The sequence below is a fragment of the Lissotriton vulgaris genome, chromosome 2_1 (genome assembly GCF_964263255.1).
Source record: "Lissotriton vulgaris chromosome 2_1, aLisVul1.2, whole genome shotgun sequence".
Taxonomy (NCBI): Eukaryota; Metazoa; Chordata; class Amphibia; order Caudata; family Salamandridae; genus Lissotriton; species Lissotriton vulgaris.
In genome coordinates this window covers 2,113,108,091-2,113,131,565 of record NC_141687.1, presented here as the reverse complement: position 1 = coordinate 2,113,131,565, position 23,475 = coordinate 2,113,108,091, and the positions used below count along the sequence as shown (strand labels likewise).

Here is a 23,475-nt window from a genome sequence, read left to right as displayed (position 1 = left end):
CCTGCTGGCAAACTGATAGAATAAGCCTTTTCGACAGGAAAAAAACGTATTTTTAAATATTAAATAAGTCACTTCTAAGGTCTTGTAGTGGACAAAGCAGGATGCCAAGTATTTGAAAGTGTCCCTTCCGGAGGTGGTGACAATGGAGGTTGGACTTTGAGATGCTCCATGCCCTGATTATCAGTCCACTCTGGGAGCCATGACTATGCTGCCCCTCGGAACTGTTGTGACCTTCAGCTATAGATGATCTGATTGATCTGAATTGGACTCTCTGAAACAGATCAGAGAGAGCGAGCGTGGGAGAGAATCTCTGATGGCCATAACAGTGAGTCAGCAGCCACATACCCTGATGCTGTACGCACCTCTCCTCTGCCCGCCTTGAGAAAGAGGAGTGGGGAAGTGCCAGGAGGAGAAGCAGAGATACAGGGTACATCTGTAACCAACAAGATGTGGGCGTACACCAGGGGGACTGGGCCTAAAATGGTGCACTCGGGGTTGTCTACAATAGTTTGCCCCTCCACATGGGAGCAATACAAATGATGGAGATTTGCACTGTGGTTTCTGACTTATTGCATGGTCATTCCTGTAGCGCATTCTAGCAATAGAAATCTGTACATAACTACTGAAACAATTATTCCTGACAAGGGCTGAGTTCTGATAAACTCTATAAAGTAACACATCCCCGTTATCCTCCTCACACAGCCCATCTTACATGCACCCTCTCAATGGTCCAAATAATTATTTCTGGTGTGAAGTGTATGTTTGGATAGAATAAACTGTAAAGTGCAACTCTCCTGAAATTTGTATTTCATTCGGTCTGCAGCTGGAAACAAAAGATGTAGCAAATGAGAGCTTAAAATTGGGTTTGCATTAAAACTATTTGGGCTAAAAAGACTGAAAAGAAGTTGTCTGAAATATTGTCTACTGGAAAAATGGATTGTAACAAAATCTGTGGCTACAAAATATTGAAAAATGCTGTGCCTTATAAGCCAAAGAGAAATATTCTTTGAACAGGGTCAAGGGGCATCCTTCTGCTAAAGTACAGAGGACCATCTACAATGAGGTTGGGTTAGTTAGGGGCTTTTCGTATTCAGGATGGGTGGCACTAAATGGTACTAAGCAGGTTTTATGATGGAATGGTAACAGTAAGGGGTTGTTCGGTTCGGGGAAGGGTAAAGAAAAGGCTTTTTAAGCAGTTTTTTGGATACAAGGGAAGGTAGTTTAAGGGATGGTATGGGCTGGTTAGGGTTTCTTGACGAGTGTGTTAAAGTGAAAATAAGGGATTTTTAGGGTTCAGAGAAGGGTAGTATAGAGTTTGGTAGGGCTCAGAGATTGATAGCTTTAAGGGGTTGGTAGTTGGGGACTTTTTGGGCTAGGAAGAGTTTGTTAGGGTTCAGGAAAGGGACCATTCAGGTGTAGTTTATGGATGGAAGGTTTTAAGGTGCACTATGGGGTATAGTTAGGAAATGTAAATAATTCATGTAATTAAAACGGTTTTTAAAGTCAACATTTTTGGAATCGTTATAGGTTACTATTATTGCCTCCACACATTCAGGTCAGCTCTAATTTAGCTGACATTTTATTATTTTATTATATAGAACTCATACTTGATTAAATGTACACGTTTTTTCACCTGCTTTGGTAGGCAGCAGCCGTGAGTTTTCATGGGTTGTTCAAATCAAGAGAAACCTCACTGCATTCAATAAAGTATTTTGGTCCCTCGTGCACCCATTTAAATGGGTTCATTATTTATGCAAATTAAAATTATTATAGGTTGTCCTGAAACGCCTCCTGTCAAAGAGTATGCATTGGAGCAAAGTAGTGCTCCCAGGCGATACTGATTATAGGCGCCCCAGAAGTCTATAATTTGCATCCCTATCTCTCATCTGGTGCCTTACTCCTGTCAAAGATAAGTTCTTGCAGGAATCAGCAAAGACCCAGAGAGGCATGGTTGGTACTTTCTTATTGGATTATCAGTGCCATTCCCAAATCTGACCTTTGATTGGAGTGGGGAGATTCAGATCTCACTAAACATGGTTATTTCAAAGATTATTCATACTGTTGTAGGAGTCCTCCACTCCCTACAAATGTTTACGGAGTACTCATTTTACACTGAGAGACTGTTTTTCCCTGCTCCCTCGGGCGATTTCCGCCAGGTGCACCAAACCTAATTTCATCTGCTAGACTTTAAGCATTCTGATATCCGTAACCATACATTTTGTATTTATGGCTGCTCGCAGACCCTAGAATCCTAGTTCTAATGAAATAAAAAAGCATTTCTTATGGACCATGCTACGTCTTCCATTTTTAAGGAGCATATTGAGCCACAAGAGTACATTTATTTATTCCCTCCGTGGGTTTTAGAATTAAGTTATCCCACTTCAACTCCTGGATAGTTGCATTTCCCACTTATCCCCCCTCCCCCCTCAAACAATCTTTTGTTGGTTCCAGTCTCCCGCAGGTCTTGGTTACGGTCTTTGTCCAAAAGCCAAGGTCCCCTTGGACCTGCCTGGATATCAGATTACTATTGTGCCCAATATCAATAGCTGCTCCAGTATGAGCTGTAATATTTAAAGCCATTCCATCAATTCCAAGTATCTCCAGCAATGGACGTTTGGTGTTACTTACTTGTGGATGGTGGCAGAACAGCTGTATTAGGTTATTGTTGCTGCAGTGAAGAAAGTCTGAATATGGCATGTGGTAGACATTTTGCATGTACCCTCCATCATAAATATATAGTTAACCTGTAAGTACAACTTATTTTTCCTTTTTAAAGTGAGTAACCACTTTTAATTTCTTCAGTCACCGAGTTGAGAAGTATCTGTTCTGTTCCAGGTTTATAAGTCAACCAAGACATTGGTTTAAAAAAATCAGTTTATTTCCATACTTTTTGATGCAAAGAGTGCTTCTTTACCAGGAAGCTCATTGCATTAATTCCAAGAGTATGTGTAATGGAATCTTGAAATGCTTCTCTGCTGTAATGTAAATTGTCATTCACTACCTGGAAATCCGATCATAAATTTAAATGCCTGAAAAGCAGGAGCATTTCACAGCGTTGATTTAAGCTATATATTTTCTCTAGGAGGCTGTGGATGAACTTGAAAGTCTTTTATCTCAGACCGTTTACTGTCCAGATAGTAGAGGACGATGGTGGGACCGGCTGGCTCTCAATTTGCACCAACATTTGAAACGCACAGAGAAGGTAATTTTTCATTTGTTTTGGACGAATGGACCAATCTACGGGGGGTTATAACTTTTCCAAACCTGACTTTGATATGTGTATTCAGTAAGATAAAAGCTTAAATTGGTTTGGTGGTTGATATTTGAAACAAGTCATTGATGATCTGTCTGTGGGTAGTAATCCTGAGCAAAGCAGTGTCGTTGTTTTGTATTTGTTATGTCTTACATGGTGATGCTCTTCTGTAATGTCATGTGGTGAGGGTTACACAGCAGTTACATATTGTTTGAAGAAAGTCTTGAGTCTTTTCCTGATGTGGTGAAAGTTGGACTTTGGTGGATATTGACGGGAACAATATTGTGTACACTGTGTGCATAGCTTTAGAATACATAGCTTCAAGTTTACTCTTTCATGCTTATGTTGGCTTCGTGTCTGATGATACTTCTGATACATGATTGATGTAGTCCTCTTGAGGTCTTGTAGATGCTGGATATGGTGGGAATTAGAACATTTCTTAAGACAAAGCTAACATTCTTGTATAGCCAGACATTTTGAAAGGAAAATCCTTTGGTGATGGTGTATTAATGCCTGTAAAACTCCATACGGAATATTACAACAATATTGTTTTTCAAATGATTAATGGTGACATACCGTGGTGACTTTGGAATCTTGATTAGCTCCTTTACAGGAGAGATCCATTTGATTGGGCAGTAATGTTATGATGTTGGCCAGGGACAGAGGCATTTTGGGACTACTTAGCCACAGCTTTATCTGCCTCCAAGGCCTCATGTGAATAAAAACAGGTTTACTGATAGGAGCTTTCCCTCTGCCCCCTCACCACAGCTTCCACATCACAAGGAACCACAGCTGCCACCAGGTCCTGGAGCAGAGAAGTGACCACTTCTGCAACCAGGGCAAAGTACAGTAGGGACAACATCTGCAGCCACTACAGTAACCACAGCTTCTACTAGCAGTGCCTACAATGCTAGCACAGCAGGGACCCACATGGGACCCAGGTGAGCGCCCTAGCCCGGTGAGGAGGTACCATATCTATGGTAGTCTGCAATTGTGGAGGGCTGAAGGGACAATCCACCAACAGTTTGTAGGAGCACATAACTAGTACAAATCCTGGAGGACGAAGTCCTAGACATGCAACTCAGAACTGCAAACTGATAGTGCTGATACTGAACAGTGAACCTCAGGTAAAACTTGTGAGTTAGAAAGAATTAGCAAATAAAAGTAAGAATTCTGGAGGTTAGCAGACTTCAAACAATCTTCTGCCTTGATGGCCATCACAACCTGGCTGTAGTACAGCATAGTGAACATGTCCTGCTTAATGAGCAGATTTAGGAGCCAAAGCTCAAAGGTGAGTTTTGGACATCCATCCTTCTTGAGGATAAAGAAATAAAGGTAGTAGAATCTCACACCCCTTAATTTCAAAGGCACTGTGGCCCCTTTGTTCAGCAGGCCAAGGATGTCTGTCTCTAAAATTGAAGCATGTGCTGGAGAACAAGTTTTTGTGAAAAAAGTACAGTCTGGAGGAGAGGGCACAAAGGGATTAGCTGTAGTCTGTTGTAATCGTCTCTCAATTGAAGTAGAAATGAGAGATCCTCCCAAGCCCTCAAATTGGTGAAATGGAGGGGAGGAGTCATAGAGGGTTTGAGGCGGGAGACCAGCATTAGACGATGTCTTGACCTGTAGATGCTGCTCTCGTGGGGTTGGTGTCCCTCACCAATCCCTCCTCCAAAAACAGTTGCATGCCAGGGTGTATGGATCATGTGTGAAGGCTGGTGCAGCCAGGACTGTTGTGCAGTGGAGCGGCCATTAAGCGTCAGCTGTACCGCTGTGGGAGTGTTTGTTTCTGCGCTAGGGCCAGTGAGTGCACCATGGCTTTGCTGCCTGCTGGGACATTGTGGACGCCGTTGAAGCGCCTAAGAGGTGGATCAGCCTTCTCTGCAAATAGTTGCTCACCATGAGAGCGCATGTCTATGAGAGTCCTCAGGAAATCTCCCGAGAAGCCAGAGAAATGTACCTAAGCATGGCAACATAGGGAGAGAGCCTTGCCCAAGGATTAAGTAACATTGTCTGTAACAGGATCTGTTTGGAAACATTCGGGAAAAAAGTTTTTTTCATGTGGTCAGACATACTGATAACTATCAACTTAGCTAACTTGACAAAGTGGCTCAGCAGGAACAGTACGTTCGCTGTGCAGAAAGAGAAACTACCAGAGGCAGACACTTTTCCTCCCATATAGTTAATCTTTGTGCTCTTGGCCTTCGAGGCACTGTAGTAAAGGCATTTGGATTCATTTTAGCATAGGAGGCTTGAACCACTAAACACTCTAATTATAGGTGTGATGACAATAATTTTGAGTTGCACGGAGCAGGTCCGTGTCATCAAGCAATTTGCATGTGGGCAGCAGGTGCCTTTTCAAAGCCTGCCTCTTTGTAGGGTAGCAGAGGTTGTCAAATTGCAGAGGAAGGATTTCAGTCAAAATATTAGCTTTGGTCTGGGAGGTGGGCAAGACTAACTTAATCAATTCCACAGCCTTTCTTACCTTCAAAGTGAAAAAAGTGACTCCTTGTGAAGGCCCAGATGTGGTAAGAGATATCATTTTTTAAATGTATCTCTGTGTTTATGTAAGTAAATGAAATACCAGCATCTGTATTGTAGGAGTGGGGGATGTTCATATGGCCATAATCTTTATTAGGGATGACAAAGTCTTGGGCACCTTACTCAAAAACGTATCTATAATGGCAAATGTCTGGGCCCCGAGGATAGATTGCGCCAAGAGTTCATCATCATAACAGGCCTGAACTTTTTCTTTTTGCACTACATTGACTTTGTGGGCTGTACCAGTACCAGCATTGTAGGTGAATCAGAGGGTGGCGGCTGGTGCCTTGGAGTGGTTAGGCACAATGCCAAGGCCAGAACCAGTGGAGTTATAGAGTCTGGAGGCATTAGGGTTAGGGCCACTGGAATTGCAAACACACAAGGAAAGTGCCCATTCTTGGGGAGTGACTCAGAGGGTATCTGGGCCACCCTGAAAATATTTAGCATGACCTGCTGGAATACCTCAGCATGTGCCCAGAATCAATTGATGGAGATGAAAATTCTAGTTTCGTCTTTTTTAACATAACATAACGTGTATTTGTTAAGGACACGTTCACCCGTGGGCATCTTTGTGCGGAATAACAGATGTTTAATGTTACCCAACTCAATGGTACTCCATTTATCAGCCTTTAGAAGGATGAAATTGGACAAGGAACAAGGGGACCCTACTCACATGGAGCCTTGGGTAAGTCAAGTATTAGATTCAGAAACAACGGCTCCTTAGTTTCCTTCCACTTTCACGGGATCCCCACTCACTATTGTGATTTGCTTTGTAAATGTTATTTTAATTGTTGGGCTATAAACTAAACAGAAATTGGTTTACCGCCAGATGTATATTTTGTGGCTCTCTCTCAGATATCCTTTGTGAACTCGTACCATTGCCATTGTGCATCATGATATTATTATCAATTAGCCACGTGTTCACATTAGCCGTTGTTTCCGAATCTAATATTAGAAGGATGAAAGGCTGAGTCGACCGGCTGGGATTTAAACTTGTGACTTTGAGATCAAACACAAGCTCCTTTAGTGAACACATTAGTCCACTAAGCCACCAGACCTGTGTGAATTAGATCATATAGCAAAGAACAGCTGTGCATTGATACTCCGAATGGTCCTGATGGAGGGACTCTTTCTGCAAGGAAGAAAGGAATTTCTTCTTCTGCTGTGCTTATGTGGGAGGATATGTTGGCAAATTGTTCCCTAGCAGTTGACTTACCTGAAAGGGAATGGGATCGATTTGGAATATGCCTAAGGGTCTTGATAAAAAAATAGCTTGGCCTCCTCTTTGACAGGTTCTTGGAAGAGCAGGAGACACAGCTCAAATGGTTGTGTTCTGATCCAAGCCACCATATGCAGCTGCCATTCATATTCAGCAAGGATTTTTCTTGCGTCATCTGTAAAAGGGTTTAAATAACAAAATCCTACAAGGAGCTATCTGTCCTGCTCGCTGTCAAAAGCTGAGGAATTTCGCCAGTGAGTTAGTGGGAAGAACACTGGGCCCATAGGTACGAGGAAAAACAGGCCACCAGCGCAGCAGTTGGCACATCCTGGGTGGGCCGAGTTGTGGCTGAAGCAGAGATATTGCTTTGGATAAAGCTTCTAGATCTGGCGCCTGGAGGATATTCAAAATTTGAGGAATCTGCAAGAAGATTTAGCCAACAGAAAGTGTTTCTCAGTCTCTACTTATACCAGATTTCTTTTTTTGTCAGATGTGAGTGTACTTAATTCTCTCTTTCTGACAGTTTCTGTTTGTGTTCTATACTTCCTCAGCCTGTAATGGTAATTTTTTCATATTTTGCTTATAAAGTGATTCTTCCAGTTCGCTAGTTCATTTTGTCATTTAGCATATGTCGTAGCCACCCCCCCCCATTCTATTGCAGTGCAATTATACAAGTGTTTCCTTAATTTTTTCAGCCTTGAGGCACTTTGTTTTTAACTTCTGTTTAGTGAAATTATAAGGCAGTACAAAATGACAGTAGCAGTGAGACAGGAGCATGTATCCCATATAACGTACACCCATCAATTCTACTGCGTATGAAAAACCTGTTATATCCATCACAATTTGCTTATAGAGAAAAGTTCCTTATACTAACTTATCTCAGAACAAGCGTAAGGTAAATCGGAAGAAAATAACAGTCTAGGGAAAGAAGAAGGGAAGAAGGCACAGGGGGTTGCCCCAAAGCACTTCACTTTCAGAGGTGCCTCCGTAGTTGCAGATCGACACACACATCATCTGAGAATCACTAATAGCATTAGGGCTGCCTTTCTGCATCCTTTTCCAATTAAGTATCACCTCCCAGGAGGGAAGAGGAGCTACTCATCCCCCACAAGTGAAGGGGATTGAGTCTCGTCCTGCCCTCGCAGACGAGCCTGGAGCAGACCCCAAATATCTATTGGACGCAATTGTGATGGTATTAAATCCCAGAATGTCTCAAGCTGGCTCTGACAATATGTAATGTATTGAGGTTATTTATAAAGCGCTGACTGCCACTCCGAAAGGAACATCCTGGCGCTGGTTAGATGTGAGAGGGGGGTCCAAGGGAAACTAGATGAGTGAAAGGCAGAAATCGTCTGAGGAGCTGAATATCCACGTTTTCAGTGACTTCCTGAATTGGGTTTTAGTTTTTAACACTCTCAGATGGATTGGCAACAGGTTCCATGCCCTGGTTCCCAGGGCGGCCACTGTTTTCCTCCCTTTGTTTTACATCTGAAGATAGGTGGTTTGAGGAGATTGGCTAACGAGGACCTGAGGGTCCTAGATGTAATGTAGGGAGTAAATCTTTCTGAGAGGTACTTAGGTCCTAGTTTGAGCAAAGCTCTGAAAGTGATTAAAAGTATTTTGAAAAGTATTCTCTTGTGCATTGGGAGCCAATGAGGGGCTTTCAAGGCTGCCGATGCAGAGGACCTACGTGGCAGCTTTAGTACTAGTCGTGCCGCAGCATTTTGGACCACTTGGAGTCTTTTTAAAGTTAATTGTTTTGTTCCTGCCAGGAGGCTAGTCCAATAATCCAGGTGCGAAAGAATCAATGCCACTGCCACTGATTTCCTAGCGGGGAGTGGGATTAAAGCAAATAATTTTTTCAGAGATTTAATGAGGCAGAAGCAGGTCCCTGCTACTGCCATTGCATGTGGATGAAAGGAGAGAGCGGTATCAAACTGCACTCCTAATTTTTTGGCTACCTTCACTATGTCAGGCTGGGATGTAGCACCCTCTGGCCACCACTCACTAGGCTGGAATGAGACATATTTTCCTACTGGTAAGATCTCAGTTTTGTCAGTATATAATTTGAGGTGATTGTCCTTCATCCACTGGATGACCTCAGATATGCAATGTTAAAGTTGAGTTCGGCATTTGTAGAATTGTTGTCTACGGAAAAAATAATTTGGGCATCATCTGCGTAAGATGTAACTTCGATCCCAAAGGATTCTATCAAGAAGATGAGTGGGGTCACATAAATATTGAACACCAACGGGCTTTATGACGAGCCCTGTGGCACTCCAGTTGTGATGGGACGTTCAACAAAAATAAATGTTCCCAGGGTCACAGCTTGTCTGCGGTTAGTGAGAAAGGACTTTAACCCTTTAAAAGCAGTGCCTGAGATGCCGCAGGATTTTAACCTTTCCAAAAGGATGCTGTTTGAGATGGTATCAAACGCGGCTGAAAAATTGAGTAAAATCAGAACTGCCTTTCTATTAATTCCAGGAGTGCAGATTCTGTTGAATGCTTTGGGCGAAAACCAGATTGTTGGGGGTGGATAATGTTGCCGTCCTCAATGAATTTGGTTAGTTCTTTGTGAACTAATTTTTCTGTGATTTTGCCCAACAGTGGGAGAAATTATATAGGGCGGAGGTTTGAAAGCACCGAAGGGTCAATGTTTTGCTTCTTTCGTAATGGTTTTACCAATGCCAACTTCCATTCATCTGGCACTGTACCTGAACTTAATGAGAAATGAACTATCTGGTTTATAATTGGGTTAACTGTGTCTATGATTTTGTTGAGAATTTTGGGAGGGCAGGCATCCAAGGGTAAACCTGATTTGCATACTGTGATAGCAACGCAAGTTTCTTCTATTGATACTGGTTCGAAGATTCAAATGGAAAGGGCTGTGGTAGCTGAGTCCTGCTTCTGGGCTACACCCTGGAAGGGGGGTTCTAAAGTCCTTTTGAATTTTCTGTATTTTATCTTCGAAGACGACTGATATTTGATCACATAATTCTTGGGAGGGGGTATCTCTTTCCGTAGTACTTTAGGGTTGGTAAAGGACTTTACGACTGAGTAAATGGCCTTTTGGTCTTGGTTTGCCTCCTGCATTTCTTTTAGTATAATACTCTTTTTTGGCTAGTTTAATCTGGACATGATAAAGCTTTCTACTGATTTTAAAAGCTAATCTGTCTCCTATGTCGTAAAATCTTCTCCACTTACGCTCATGTTGCTTACATTGGAGATATATTAGTGCAAGGGCGGCCGTAAACCAAGAGGCTTTATGAATTATTGGTTTTGAATTCTCATCAGATATACCCGGTGGGATAAGTTCATTACTTATGGGAGTTAACCAAGAGTGGAAAAGATGCGAGTCAGCTCCGGTGTTCCCTGTTAGGACGGGAAGATGAGCTTGGGCAGTGGTAACCTACTTAGGGTCGACAGCTAATTGTGCCCATTTATGCCTAGGCTGGGAATCTGTGGGTACCTTATACTTGTGAATCAAGGGTGGGACTTTAAGTATCAAGGGGACCAAATAGTGATCTGACCATATCTGTGGAGTAGGGCTATCTGCAGAAAGCAAGGCGAAGTTGGAGCAGAACCCATCCAAAGTATTGCCTGCCCAATGAGTTAGGGCCTCGACCAATTGGTGAAGTTTGAATAATTCAGTTATTTAAAGACAATTGTCCACTCCTAGCTCAATTAGTATTAATGTCTACTATGTGATTGATGTGCTACACTACCAATAAAGAATGGTGTGCATACATAAATGTGCAGTATTCTGCATATCTTGACATGTTAGTTTTCTTTTGCAAAATCATAAAAAAATTGTTTACCAATCTTGATATTGACCACACAGAAGTTGCCGCACCAGAGAAAGCAAATCTTTATTGACATAGGCCGAGTTAGCAGACTCTTCTCATCATTTCTGTATCTTTTTTCCAGGCCGTTGGATATGTGTTGGAGGGGTTAACAGACCCATTTGTCCGAACAGGCCATCGCCTTGCTCTTTACCAGCGTGCATTGCGTATTCGAGAATCAGCCAGCTGTAAGAAGTTGCGACACCTGTTCCAAAATATGCCTGTGATCGAAGTAGAAGATGTCACCCATGTGAGTAAAATTAGTAATTGTTTCAACACTAAGTTTAAGTTGGAGAACCCCACTTGTCCTTCCAGGCACAATGGCACAATGCATATATGAGAATCCCCCAGCTGCACAAAATTATGAAACCTGTTCGAAAATAGACCTTTGCTCGCAGTGGAAGGTGTCACCCCTGTAAGTAAAGTTAGTAATTGGTCTTCAGACTTAAGATTATTTGGCAAACCGTACACTGTACCATTACTTTCCACTTTTGCACTGGATAGCATGTTCCTTTCATAAGGAATTGGTTACACAGACAGTAGTGTTATAAGCATATATATTTTGTTTAGTGCTAGCAGTGTTCAGGAATTGACAATTGGAGTAGTCATTATAGAAATATTCCTAACACATCCAGAATACCATACAGTAAAACAACATTCTAGGAAAAAGATTTTGCAGAGTTTCACTTGCAGCAGTACCATGTTGACCTACCTTGTTTGCTTTTGTTAATTGTACATATTTTATAAGCTTCAACCTCCTGATAACATGCAGTTCTGGCCTGAATCAGAGATCATAATTTATACTTGCTCTTATACTCATTGGATGGTGGTCCTTCAGACATCCAGATGGAGTTATAAAGAGCAAATGCAGAGCTACGAATTTGTAAGATGAAGGTATCCCTGGCCCAAAGACCCATGCAACATACGTGATCATCTAAGGTGCCTGGTCACCCGTTTTCTCCTGTGACAATCAAGTTAGTCTTCTCGACCTGCACTATGAGCTGAGCAGAGCACAGGTTGAGGAATCTGTTGTGGGGTTAAGGGTCGCACTGTCTGGTGTGTAGACATTGCCTGGCCTGATCAAATGTGGGTGTACACATCCCCCACACTATGTCCACTGCAAAAGAAATGTATGTTTGTGGAATGTGTAGGTGTAGATGCATCTGCTTTGCATACTCCTGCCATCTCGTGCTTTGCTCGCGCGTGCCCAACTTCTTTTTCATCCAAGTCTCAAGATATTGTGGCTCCTTTTATGACTGGTATTGCTCATGGGCATCAACTCCATTGTTAGCCCCGGGATGATCCCTGAGACGATTATGATGCGGTTACACTGACTCGTATTTATATCAAGCCAAGCCCTTCTCTCCAGAGGTCATTCATAGGGAGGCCACCTTCCACAAGGTAGATCTCCACACAGTCCCGGAGGAGAAAGACTTCCTCATTGAGATGCTTTCCGACACTCCGCGTTCAGTTCAATACCTCTGCATCGTCAAGGGCATGTTAAAAAGCACCACAGACACCTTTAAGGACCCGGTGAAGGCAAGGGTGGTAACTCTCAGGCTGAAAAAGATATACCAGCCCTCTACTTCAGTCCCTTCCTGTATCGGAGGTCAGCTCCCACCAGGCTCATTCGTTGTACATACTGCATGCAAACGGGCTAGTGCACAGGGGACCGGGGATGTGCCACTGCCAGAAAAAGAGATTAAGAAGATTGATGCAGCATGTCGACATGTGACTATACTGACTAATGTCTTCTGGTTTAATGTATAAAATCAATCAAATGTTATAAAGAAAAAAGAAGATTGATGCAGCAGGTAAGAGGGTGGCCACTTCCTCTGCCACTCACTGGGGTATCGCCAACCGAGTTGGCTTACTCTCCAGGGATGATAGGGCCCAGTGGGATGAGATGGGAGACTTGTTACAACATCTCCTGGATCAGTATAAGCGGGCCGTTTGAGGCCGTTCGAGGCCCGGCGAGACCGGGAGACCGGACAGTGCCCTACCCATTGTAAGTTATTATTCCAACCCTTTTCCACAATCGCTATTTAAGCTATATCCATTCAAACCACGGAAACTACCATCCACTACATCATCATCCCATAGTATTACAAGATGGTAGCCACAAGAGGGACAAAACAAAAAACACTAGCTCCAGGGAGTGTCGAGAAGTTACTGGGACCTATGGACGACTTCCTTGCAAAGGCAAATTCGTTCATTGACCAAAGTATCACCCTCATGGAAAAAAGAGTCTCACTGGATCTAGATTTTGCCAAGCGATCCTCCCTGGGTAATCTCGCAGAAGCCAGAACTCCCGCCCCGACTGCAAACAAAAAAGCGCCAGGTACCGTGAACGAAGGCAGACGCAGCCTTCCAAATAACGTAGACTTATCCGTATCTGATCTTGCAGACTCCCCGTTAGCCTCAGAATTAGAAAAAACCCCAGAGTTACCACCTCAATCCCATACCCAGATATCCCCCTTGGAAGACATGCAAGCAAGAGGAAGGAGAGAAGGAGCGATTAGTAAAAACAAGTTTTCTCAAAATAATCCTACACTAGCCAAAACCGCTCCTCCCCCGACCACTCCTCAGGTTCCACTAACTCGCCTCTAATTCCCCTACAACCACAGCAAGCACTTGCTACTGTAATAGTTCATCAAGACCAACAGGAAGGATCCATACCTATTCTGTTGGATTCACCATCGCAACCACACACAAAGGGCCCGGAAGATCAGGATAACTCTATACTCTTAGATAAGATAACAGAAATCTTCAAACAACTACTACGACCTGTAGAACTAAAGCTAACGAAGATAGAAACACAGATTTCGAAGCTCATCTCGTCCTCACAACACTCCCAGGGCCCCCCCCCAAAGAAGAAAGGGAACGCAAACCCTTCTCACAACGCTCCCTTAAATTCTTTGGGTAGCAGCACAAAACCTTCTATTCCTCACACAATTACACCACAGACAGTAGCACCCACTGTTCCTCCTCCCATTCCATTACCTCCAGCTACCTTGACCCAAAGTACACCTAATCCTACCACCGTAGGTTCGAATACATCAAAACAAACTAAAACTCAACCACCCACAACCACTCGGCCACAACCAGCCCCCAGAAAAACTGTTCCCCCCAAAACCCCGGCACACAACTCTTCTTCCCAACCAGCCCAAAAAAATACCCTAAAAGAGACTGGAGAAGCTAGAGTCCATACGGAGCTTCCTCCTGAGGCCGCTCCTTATGTAGCAGTCATGATTGGAGTAATCGAACTACCCCCTAATATGGCGGAACCGCCATGGTCCCTAAAAAACAAAGTTCACCACTGGCTGCAGACAAATCGCCCCATGCCACCAAATTGCCATGGTAGGATCTCCTCACTTTTTAGGACTCCGTGGGTGGGGAACGGTAGCAAACAATACCCAGGGGACTGCATCATTATTACCTTCGAGGACCCATGGGTGGTAGACTATATCACCTCTTGGGAACACCCAAATCCAAAGGGAAGCATAAGAATCAAACCCCTCTCATTCTTTTACCCCTCCATCCAAACCTCAAATAGCAATTTCTTTGAGGACCCCGCCTTCCCCTGGGTTGAGCCATCTCAGCGCCAATTAACCTTCCCTGACAACAGACAATATGGCACCTCTCGTTTTAGAGAACAGGAAAACCCTTGGCAATTAGTCAATCCACGCCAGCAGGGTGAAAATTGCGGAGAATGGGGATACCAACAACAGAGGAGGACTCGTAGAGCTCCACCTAGATGGGATCCCTGGTACAACATCCCAACAACAAATAGATACAGTCCCCTAGAAATGGTGGATTGACCATTAAGGGATCTAGAACAAACCACCCCAAATTCGACACACTCCTCTTCCCAAAGTAACAACTCCGTCATAACTTCACCAACCTCAGCCCCGAAAGACAACCCCCACACAATACCTTTTCTATTTTGGAACGTGGCGGGTCTCCGAACTAAGATCGACGACCCAGGGGCAGTCAATTTCCTAGAGCAAGGCAAAATAATCTGCCTGCAAGAAACCTGGGCAACCTCAGAGTTACATTTATTAGGGTATAAAACCTACTTTTCACCCGCTACTCAAAGCCCAATAGGCAGACCCAAAGGAGGCCTAACAATCTACATTGCTAACACTCTTTCCCATCTAAAAGTGTCTAACCTTTTCACCGATTCCAACTGCCAGATACTTTCCCTCTCCTTTGCAAACGAAGACACCATTATCCTTGTCAACTCCTATAATAACCTAATGGAAAATGACTTCCTCACCTTCGTCGATAATATGCAGGAGAGACTAAGATCCCCTCAACACGGGGAGACTAATTCCAAAACGATCCATCTTATCTGGGGAGGTGATTTTAATACACATCCGTGCCCAATGGCAGACACCAAAATTTGCGGATTTGTAGACGACAATGACGCCCCACTAGCACATTTCGCCCACAATAAATCCGGCAACGCTCTGAATAACACTCTCTCAGAGTTTGACTTATTCATCTCCAACTCTCCGAAGGCTGAGAAAAACCAGTTTAATCCAACCTATGTAGCCAGAGGCCACCAGACAACAGTGGACTACATCCTGCTGTCCCACAGTCTCGCCGCAAAAGTCACAGATCACCAAGTAATAGACAACCTACTATGTGACCACTATGCATTAAAGACTGAACTTCACCTATCGGAATACAAATCCAAGGTCACGGACATTGCAGCTGCCCTTACCCAAGATAGCCTGCAACTGCGCAAACAAAATGGCTATTCCATAAAATGGGAAAAGATTGACCCACAAAAATTCACAAAACAATTAGTCAACCAGGCATATCCACATATTATTAACTGCCTGGACCCAGCCCTAAATCACTCCGAGGTCCTGTTGAACTTTGCAGAAATTTTGAAATTAGCCAAGAGACTACTCACGGGGAAAGTAACCAATAAACACACAGAAAGGAAAGGTTGGTTTAATCACAACTGTACGAGAGCTCTAACTGACCTAAAATCCGCCCTCCATAAAAAACCAAGGGATGCGGGCCACATTCAACTTCTGAGAAGAAAATACAATCTGGAACGTAAACTAAAACTACAACAAATAAAAGAGAAACTCTGGAATGACCTAGATAAGAGCTCCCTATCAAAAAATAGTAAGGACTTCTGGAGAACGATCAGATCCCCTTTCCTCTCGGACAACAACTCTCCCAAGATAGAGGTGGCTATAGATGAGGGAACTTGGATAGCTCACTTTGAACAAATATTCAAAGACCAAGGAATCACAGACCATCCACCTCACCACCACAATGAAGTACAATACCCAATTTCAATATCTTTCGACCTCTCAGAAATCCTGGTGGCTTTGGATAAAAGCAAAACCGGAAAAGCCCCGGGTCCGGATGGCGTGCCTGTGGACCTTTTTAAATGCAACCAGGAGCTTTGGGCACCTATCTTAACGAGAGTATGTACAGCAGCAGCTAGTGAGGGCATCTTGGACTCCTGGACTAGATCAATTATGGTCCCCATCTTTAAGAAAGGGGACCGACAGGACCCAAAATGCTATCGTCCCATATCCCTTCTGGACTCCCTCGGCAAAGTGGTGGGAAGGGTCATTCTGGAGAGACTGCAACTGTGGAGTGAGGAAAAGTCCATCATCTCGGATTTACAATTCGGCTTTAGAAGGCCTTGGGACAGTTGAGCAGGCACTTAATCTCAGCCTCATAATGGCCAAATACATGCACGCAAAGAAATCGACGGTATACATGGTCTATGTAGACCTGTCTGCCGCTTTCGACTGCGTTGCACATTCCAAACTATGGACAGTCCTAAGAAAGATGAATGTGGACCCCTCATTGCTGGACCTTCTTAGAGAGCTGTATTCTGGGGCCTCGGCCAGAGTCCGGTTCGGAAAGAACGGCGAGTTGACAGCATCATTTGGCGTGGAGCGAGGAGTTAGGCAGGGCTGCGTCCTAGCCCCCTTTCTCTTCTCGCTCCACACAAACAGCTTGGAGGAGGCGATGCTGAGGGGGGCCCAGGACCTCCCAAAAATGAAACAGAGACCGATTCCAGCGCTCCTCTACGCGGATGACACCGTCATCCTGGCCCGAACCCCGCGTGAACTCCAGCACTCCCTAAATAGATATACCACCTTTATGAATTCCCTGGATCTAAAGGTTAACGTAAAAAAAACTTTTGTCATGATCACGGGGAGGGCGAAGAAAGGCAAAAAAAACATCTTTCTTGATAGCCAACCTTTGGAGATCGCCACACAATATCCATACCTCGGGATTTTGATTGACGATAACCTAACATGGAAACCAGCAGTAGAAGCGAGATGTCACATTTTTAAGCGCTCAATAGCAGCCCTGCAGACCTTTTCTCGGAAACTGGGAAGGAGGCGTCCAGTAGAACTGCTAAGAATCTACAATGCCAAGTGTCAGGCGATAGCTCTCTATGGAGCAGGGGTCTGGGGCCACACAGACGTTGGAGCCCTCCAAATAATCGAAAACCGATTCGTAAGATTTCTTCTTGCTACCCCAAAAGGCTCATCAAACTACGCCTCCCACATGGAATTGGGAATTCCTTACTTGCAGGATCTCCTTAAAATTCAGCCATTGCTTTTGTGGAGGCGTATTTGGACCTCGAAAGCTAACACCCTATCACAGTCGATAGTGGCCGACATAATGTCACTTGACCACGCCCACAGAATAAAATTGCTTCGCTACATTAGAAACTTTTTTACTGACCTTGGCCTAGAAAAACATTATCTCCATCCAGAATCATTAGTTGCTCTCCCAAAAAAGGAACTTAAGGAACTTGCATTACGGCACCTGGAAACACTAAGACTGTCAACCGAGTCAGCAAAACCTTCAGTGGTTCACGCGAACACAGTCCAGCAAACGTTTGGCATCCAACCGTATCTTACTCTCGATACTAAAACATACGAGAGGATGCTGCTTACCAGGCTCAGACTGAATCTTTTTTTTAGACTGGTCGCCTTTCCCTTAAACAAGGCCTGGGACCCAAACCTGCCTCTGTGTCCTTGTGACGCGAAATCAACCCAATCCAATATTCACGTCATCTTATTCTGTAAATTTTATCATCCCCACAGAAAATACTGGATACTTCCGCTATGCAGGCGATGGGGCCTCAGACAATGTCGACCGGCATTCCTAAGACTGCAAACTTTAGAGTCTGAAGAAGTCTGTTACCTGGTCTTAAACTTTTTAAAATGCATTTTGAATCACAGAAAAAATCCTTTAGCAAACTGCACTAGGGAAAAAGAAAAAGAAAAAACATAATGATTTAACGATTGAAGACCCCCTGAAACAAAAAACTTCTTTTTTTTTTTAAACAAATGATACTTGTTCCCTTTTGCCTAATTGCACAAATGTTTATATGAAATGGCCTTTTTTAACTTACGTATGTATGAACTTTTTATGCTGATTGTTTCTTTTATGGTTTTCTTTGTGATTAACCGAATAAAGAATTATTATTATTATTATTATTATGACTCGTATTTATATCAAGCCAAGCCCTTCTCTCCAGAGGTCATTCATAGGGAGGCCACCTTCCACAAGGTAGATCTCCACACAGTCCCGGAGGAGAAAGACTTCCTCATTGAGATGCTTTCCGACACTCCGCGTTCAGTTCAATACCTCTGCATCGTCAAGGGCATGTTAAAAAGCACCACAGACACCTTTAAGGACCCGGTGAAGGCAAGGGTGGTAACTCTCAGGCTGAAAAAGATATACCAGCCCTCTACTTCAGTCCCTTCCTGTATCGGAGGTCAGCTCCCACCAGGCTCATTCGTTGTACATACTGCATGCAAACGGGCTAGTGCACAGGGGACCGGGGATGTGCCACTGCCAGAAAAGGAGATTAAGAAGATTGATGCAGCATGTCGACATGTGACTATACTGACTAATGTCTTCTGGTTTATTGTTTAATGTATAAAATCAATCAAATGTTATAAAGAAAAAAGAAGAAAAAAGAAGATTGATGCAGAAGGAAAGAGGGTGGCCACTTCCTCTGCCACTCACTGGGGTATCGCCAACCGAGTTGGCTTACTCTCCAGGGATGATAGGGCCCAGTGGGATGAGATGGGAGACTTGTTACAACATCTCCTGGATCAGTATAAGCAGCGGGCACAAGAATTAGTTGCAGAAGGGTAGACTATTTCCAAGACTAGGATTCGGCGTGCTGTAGACACCACCGACAACGCTGCCAGGGCCATTAATGTCCAGCGCTATGCCTGGATTTGTGTCTCTTGCTTCAAACTGAGGTCCAGCAGAGTACTCCGGAACCCAGGAGGTGGGTTGTACTACATTCACACATATTTTCCTTTGCAATTGTTATAATACATTATTGTAGTAAAATCATGGAGTACAAAGTCTCTTGCAGTGGTAGCCGCTCAACTTTGGAGGAGTGACTTCCATGTCTACCCTTAACTCGAAGACTGGCTGATCAAAGCGTAACACAGCTCCAGTGCTTGGCTAAAACCCAGCTCACCATAGACCTACTACACAGTCTAGAGTTGACAATCAATACTACAAAGTCTCTTTTCCAGCCCCTACAAATCCAAACCTTTTTAGAGGCAAGTGCTGTGGTTGGGAAAGCATTCCCCAGCCCCGCACAAGTTCAGGCCCTTCAGAGATTGCTCCCTCTCTTTCAGCCAGATCTCAAGTAACCGGACATTCATGCTTCTCCTCTGAATGATGGCCTCTTAGATTGCCATTGTCCCCAACACACAGCTTCACATGCACCCACTGCAGGAATGCCTTGCAGCACAATCATCACAAGCGGACAGTAACTAGAAAGGTCTAGAGTTGATATTGGGGCCATACTAATTGCTCTCTGCACTGTTGGAACGCCAGCAACCTAAGGGTGCCCTTAAATGCAACAACAACATGACCACCGTGTACTACGTGTAGACACAGGGCAGAATATACTTATTAGAGTTTTCATGGCTTGCTTAGAGCATTTGGTGCTGGGCATTTCGCCACATAGTCCATCATCTAGCAGAGTACCTTCCAGGAGTGGACAACAACTTTGCATACCTCCTCAGCAGGAGGCAGCAACAAGTGGGAACTCCACCTCCAACTCCTGTTCTCATACTTCCGTCACTGGGGGTACCCTATGTAGATCTTTTCACCACCACCAAAACACCAAATGCCCAAAATTCGCCTACAGGTACCCACACCTGCACTCGCTGGATAATGCTGTATGGATGACATGGTCAGGGACATTTACCTTCCCCTTTTCTGGCTCGCCCAGTACTTCCGTCTGTGATACAAAGGCTACTACACACCACCCCTACACTCATCTTGGTGACTCTCACATGAACCAGGCATCCGTATTTCACAACCATCTCCGAGGTGTCTGTAGTTCTTCACGAGGAGCTCCCCAACTGGCCGGATCTCCTCACTCAACATCAGGGCAAAGTCAGGCATCCCAACCTGAAGCAGCTCAACCTTGCAATTTGGCTTCTGGGGTTCTAGCTTTCGGCTACCTCAACTTGCCTCATGTGTGAATTTCTATCCTCAAAGAGGCTTACTGCCCCACTACTCGTGTCTGCTATGTAGTGGAGTGGAAAAGGTGTGTTCACTACTGCCTACCTAAACACATTGATCCACTAAATCCAACTTTGCAAAATACTGTTTGATACCGATTTCATTTGGTCAGGCCCAACTTACACATTCATTTGTTTACATTGGGCTGCAGTTGTAGCACTCCCGACCAGACGGATTGAGGCGTAGGCTCCCGCACCTGTTTCCGGTAGCACTTATGACATTAACTCTTTAGTAACGCTCATTCCTCTGCCTGCTAGTCGATGAGGCGTGATGCAATCCCGAGTCGGGTTGGTCCTACTCTTTGACAAATTAAGGTACCTCATTGTTTGGTTGACTGAGTGATTGGCTAACATCTATAAACCAACCACTGTGTAGATAGTGTATAACTATAGCACCTGACTAATTGCCAAGTGATTCTTTACACAATAGTTGACCACGACTACGCAAACCTGGACACCTCTGATCATTTTAATTGGCGGTGACATCCCAGATGATTTTAATTGAGATGAGTGGGCTCACAGATTAAACTCATTTTGGAGCACCATCTTGCCTGATTTTATTCTCCCACACAGTTTATTATCACATCTACACCACAAGGCCCCTCAACCGCACTTCACCCATAAGGCTTGGGAAAAAGATCTCCGACAACGAGCCCCTCGTAGGGGTCCCGTCAGGCATTGCAGCACCAGCCTGACGTGGAGCAAGCTGTATGATGAAGCATGACACCCAACCGGGTGTGTGAGAGCCCCACTTCCCATATGACTCTACTCTGGAGCAGGAGTGTTGACCAATCCAGCCCCCGACATTTCCACCCCTCCCCTTTAGGAACTGCATACTCCTTCGTTGCTACGTGCAGTTGCAGCACACCTACAGAATAGGGAACACGCGTGATTGCCTGTTATTAAAGTCTTTATGGAGGGACTTAAAAGGCTTATCCCCCTCCAGATTACCCCAAGTCCCTTCCAGAAAACTCAGTGTGGTACTCAATAGGTCTTTTGAGCCCCTTCAGTCTTGCCCTTTACAGTTTCTATCTTAGAAGGTAGCATTACGCGTAGCTATCACCACGATAAGGCGAAAGAGCAAACTCCAGGCTCTCACACTGGAAGAGCCTTTTTTTCCAGGTTTACGCTGACAAAGACGTTTTTGGGATTAACCTAAAGTTTCTACCAAAGTTGGTATCTCCTTTCCACCTCAATCAAACCATCTAGCTCCCTGTGTTCATTCCACAGCCAGACTCCTCCGTAGCAGAGTGATCCCTACCACACACAAAAGATGCAAAGGGGACCCTCATGTACTACAACTGATAGGACAACTATTTGGTGAAACTCCACAACTATTTGTTCTTCCTTTGTGCGGTTTACTAGACGACAATTCCAAAAAGCAAGGATAGTAATATTACTGGTCAAGTGCATCCAGACTTGCAACGCTAAATCCAAACAACTCCCACCACCTAGGCCACATTCTACATGCAAGAAGACAGCCTCCGTGACCTTTCTAGGTAACATCACTAGAGCCGACAACTGTAGGGCAACTACCTGCACAACCCCACACACGTTCACCAAACACTACTGTGTGGATGTGTTAGTGCATCAATAAGCTCAAGTGGGCCAGTGTGTACTACCTACACTTTTTCAATGTTCACTAACATCCTCTGTCTAGCCATCGCTTACAAGAGAATTTCTTTACCTTCTGTGCATAGCATGTGTTTTTACGGCTACACATGCCACAAAGAGAAAATGTTATCCTGTAAGCATCTGTTCATCGCATGTAGTGCTGTAGATTCACATGCACCCACCCTCTTACGTTGTAGCCTTTGGTTGTTGCAAATGCCTTTTACTTTTATTTTCCTTCATTCCTACATTTAATTGCAGGGCCATCTTCCTGCACTTTCAGTGCTCTGTCTTTAACCTCCCCCGTCATTCTGGAAAACAATCTAACAATGGAGTTAATGCCCATGGCAATACCAGTCATAGGAGTACCTTATAAAGAGGTTATTTCGAGCCCAGGAGTATGCAGAGCATGCAAATCTACAGCACCCCGTGCTGCAAAGAGAGACCTACATGGTAAGTAACATTTTCCTTTTGTGGTGGCCTTAAGAGCAATAAATCCCTTTGTTCGAGGCATGTGGGCTGCTGAATTCATATCTGTGCATAGATCGCCGCCTAGTGTTGGGTCCGGATGATTGCACATTGTTGTCCTGGAAGAGTCTTCTAAGTATCAGGAGATAGGTGGCTCCTCCCCTGGACTACACTGCATCCTCTCCATCCTCAGATTGTTTTTTTCCGCCATTGGGTTTGGATGTTACTATCTTAGCTCGAGTTATCAAAACTTTCTACAAAAGCCAAAAGGCTTTCGACAGCGTCGGTATCGTTTCGTTCGGTACCGGTTACTTTGTTTCGAGAGGACATCGAGGAATCAGACGGTTTTCTTTCCAAACTCGACCCGATCTTCGATCCACAATGGAAAGAAGCCCATTCAAGAGGTGTCCACTTTGCAATGCAAAATACCCGCACATCGATGTCCACCCGGTGTGCAACAAGTGCCTGTCCCCGGATCACAACGAAGCCAACTGTATGGCCTGTGCCCGGTTCAGGTCGAAGAAAATTCTTAGGATTCAACGCGCAGCTCGATTGGAGTCGAAAAGGTCAGCGCCTGTTCCTGAAAACATCTTCGGGACCGAAGACGAAGAGGTCGTTGATCTGGAGAATCAGGAATACCGCTCCGATCCGGCTTCGGACCATGACTCCGAGTATGACGCCGAAGACAGAGAGGTGCCAGAAGAAGACGAAAACGTCGTCGAAGAGGTAGGAGACGACGCAGAGGCCCTTGAGGCCGTAGAAGATAGCTCAGGCGAGGAGCTAGGCCCAACCGGCTATACGGGGGTCGACGATGACGCACTCAATAAGGCTCAGGTCGAGGGATCGCCACTAGGCCTTACCCAAGATCTACAGTCTCGTTCTACAGCCTCGCATAAAGGCCCGGCTTCGAACATTCCGTGCGGCCGCGATTTTCCCCGTGTGCGGCCGCCGGACGAACAGGGGCGGGCCGTGACGAACTCC

At 44.5% G+C, this 23,475-nt stretch overlaps 1 protein-coding gene across 2 annotated transcripts in view; it reads left to right on the top strand.

Annotated features, from left to right (window-relative positions):
• FAN1 (FANCD2 and FANCI associated nuclease 1) overlaps nucleotides 1-23,475 on the top strand; it is a 264,195-nt gene that overhangs the window by 119,654 nt on the left and 121,066 nt on the right. For both annotated transcript variants that reach the window (XM_086958383.1, XM_086958384.1), the window contains 2 exons: nucleotides 3,083-3,202; nucleotides 10,938-11,102. In XM_086958383.1, the coding sequence (XP_086814509.1) occupies nucleotides 3,083-3,202; nucleotides 10,938-11,102 (285 nt within the window). The remainder of the gene's footprint in view (nucleotides 1-3,082; nucleotides 3,203-10,937; nucleotides 11,103-23,475) is intronic.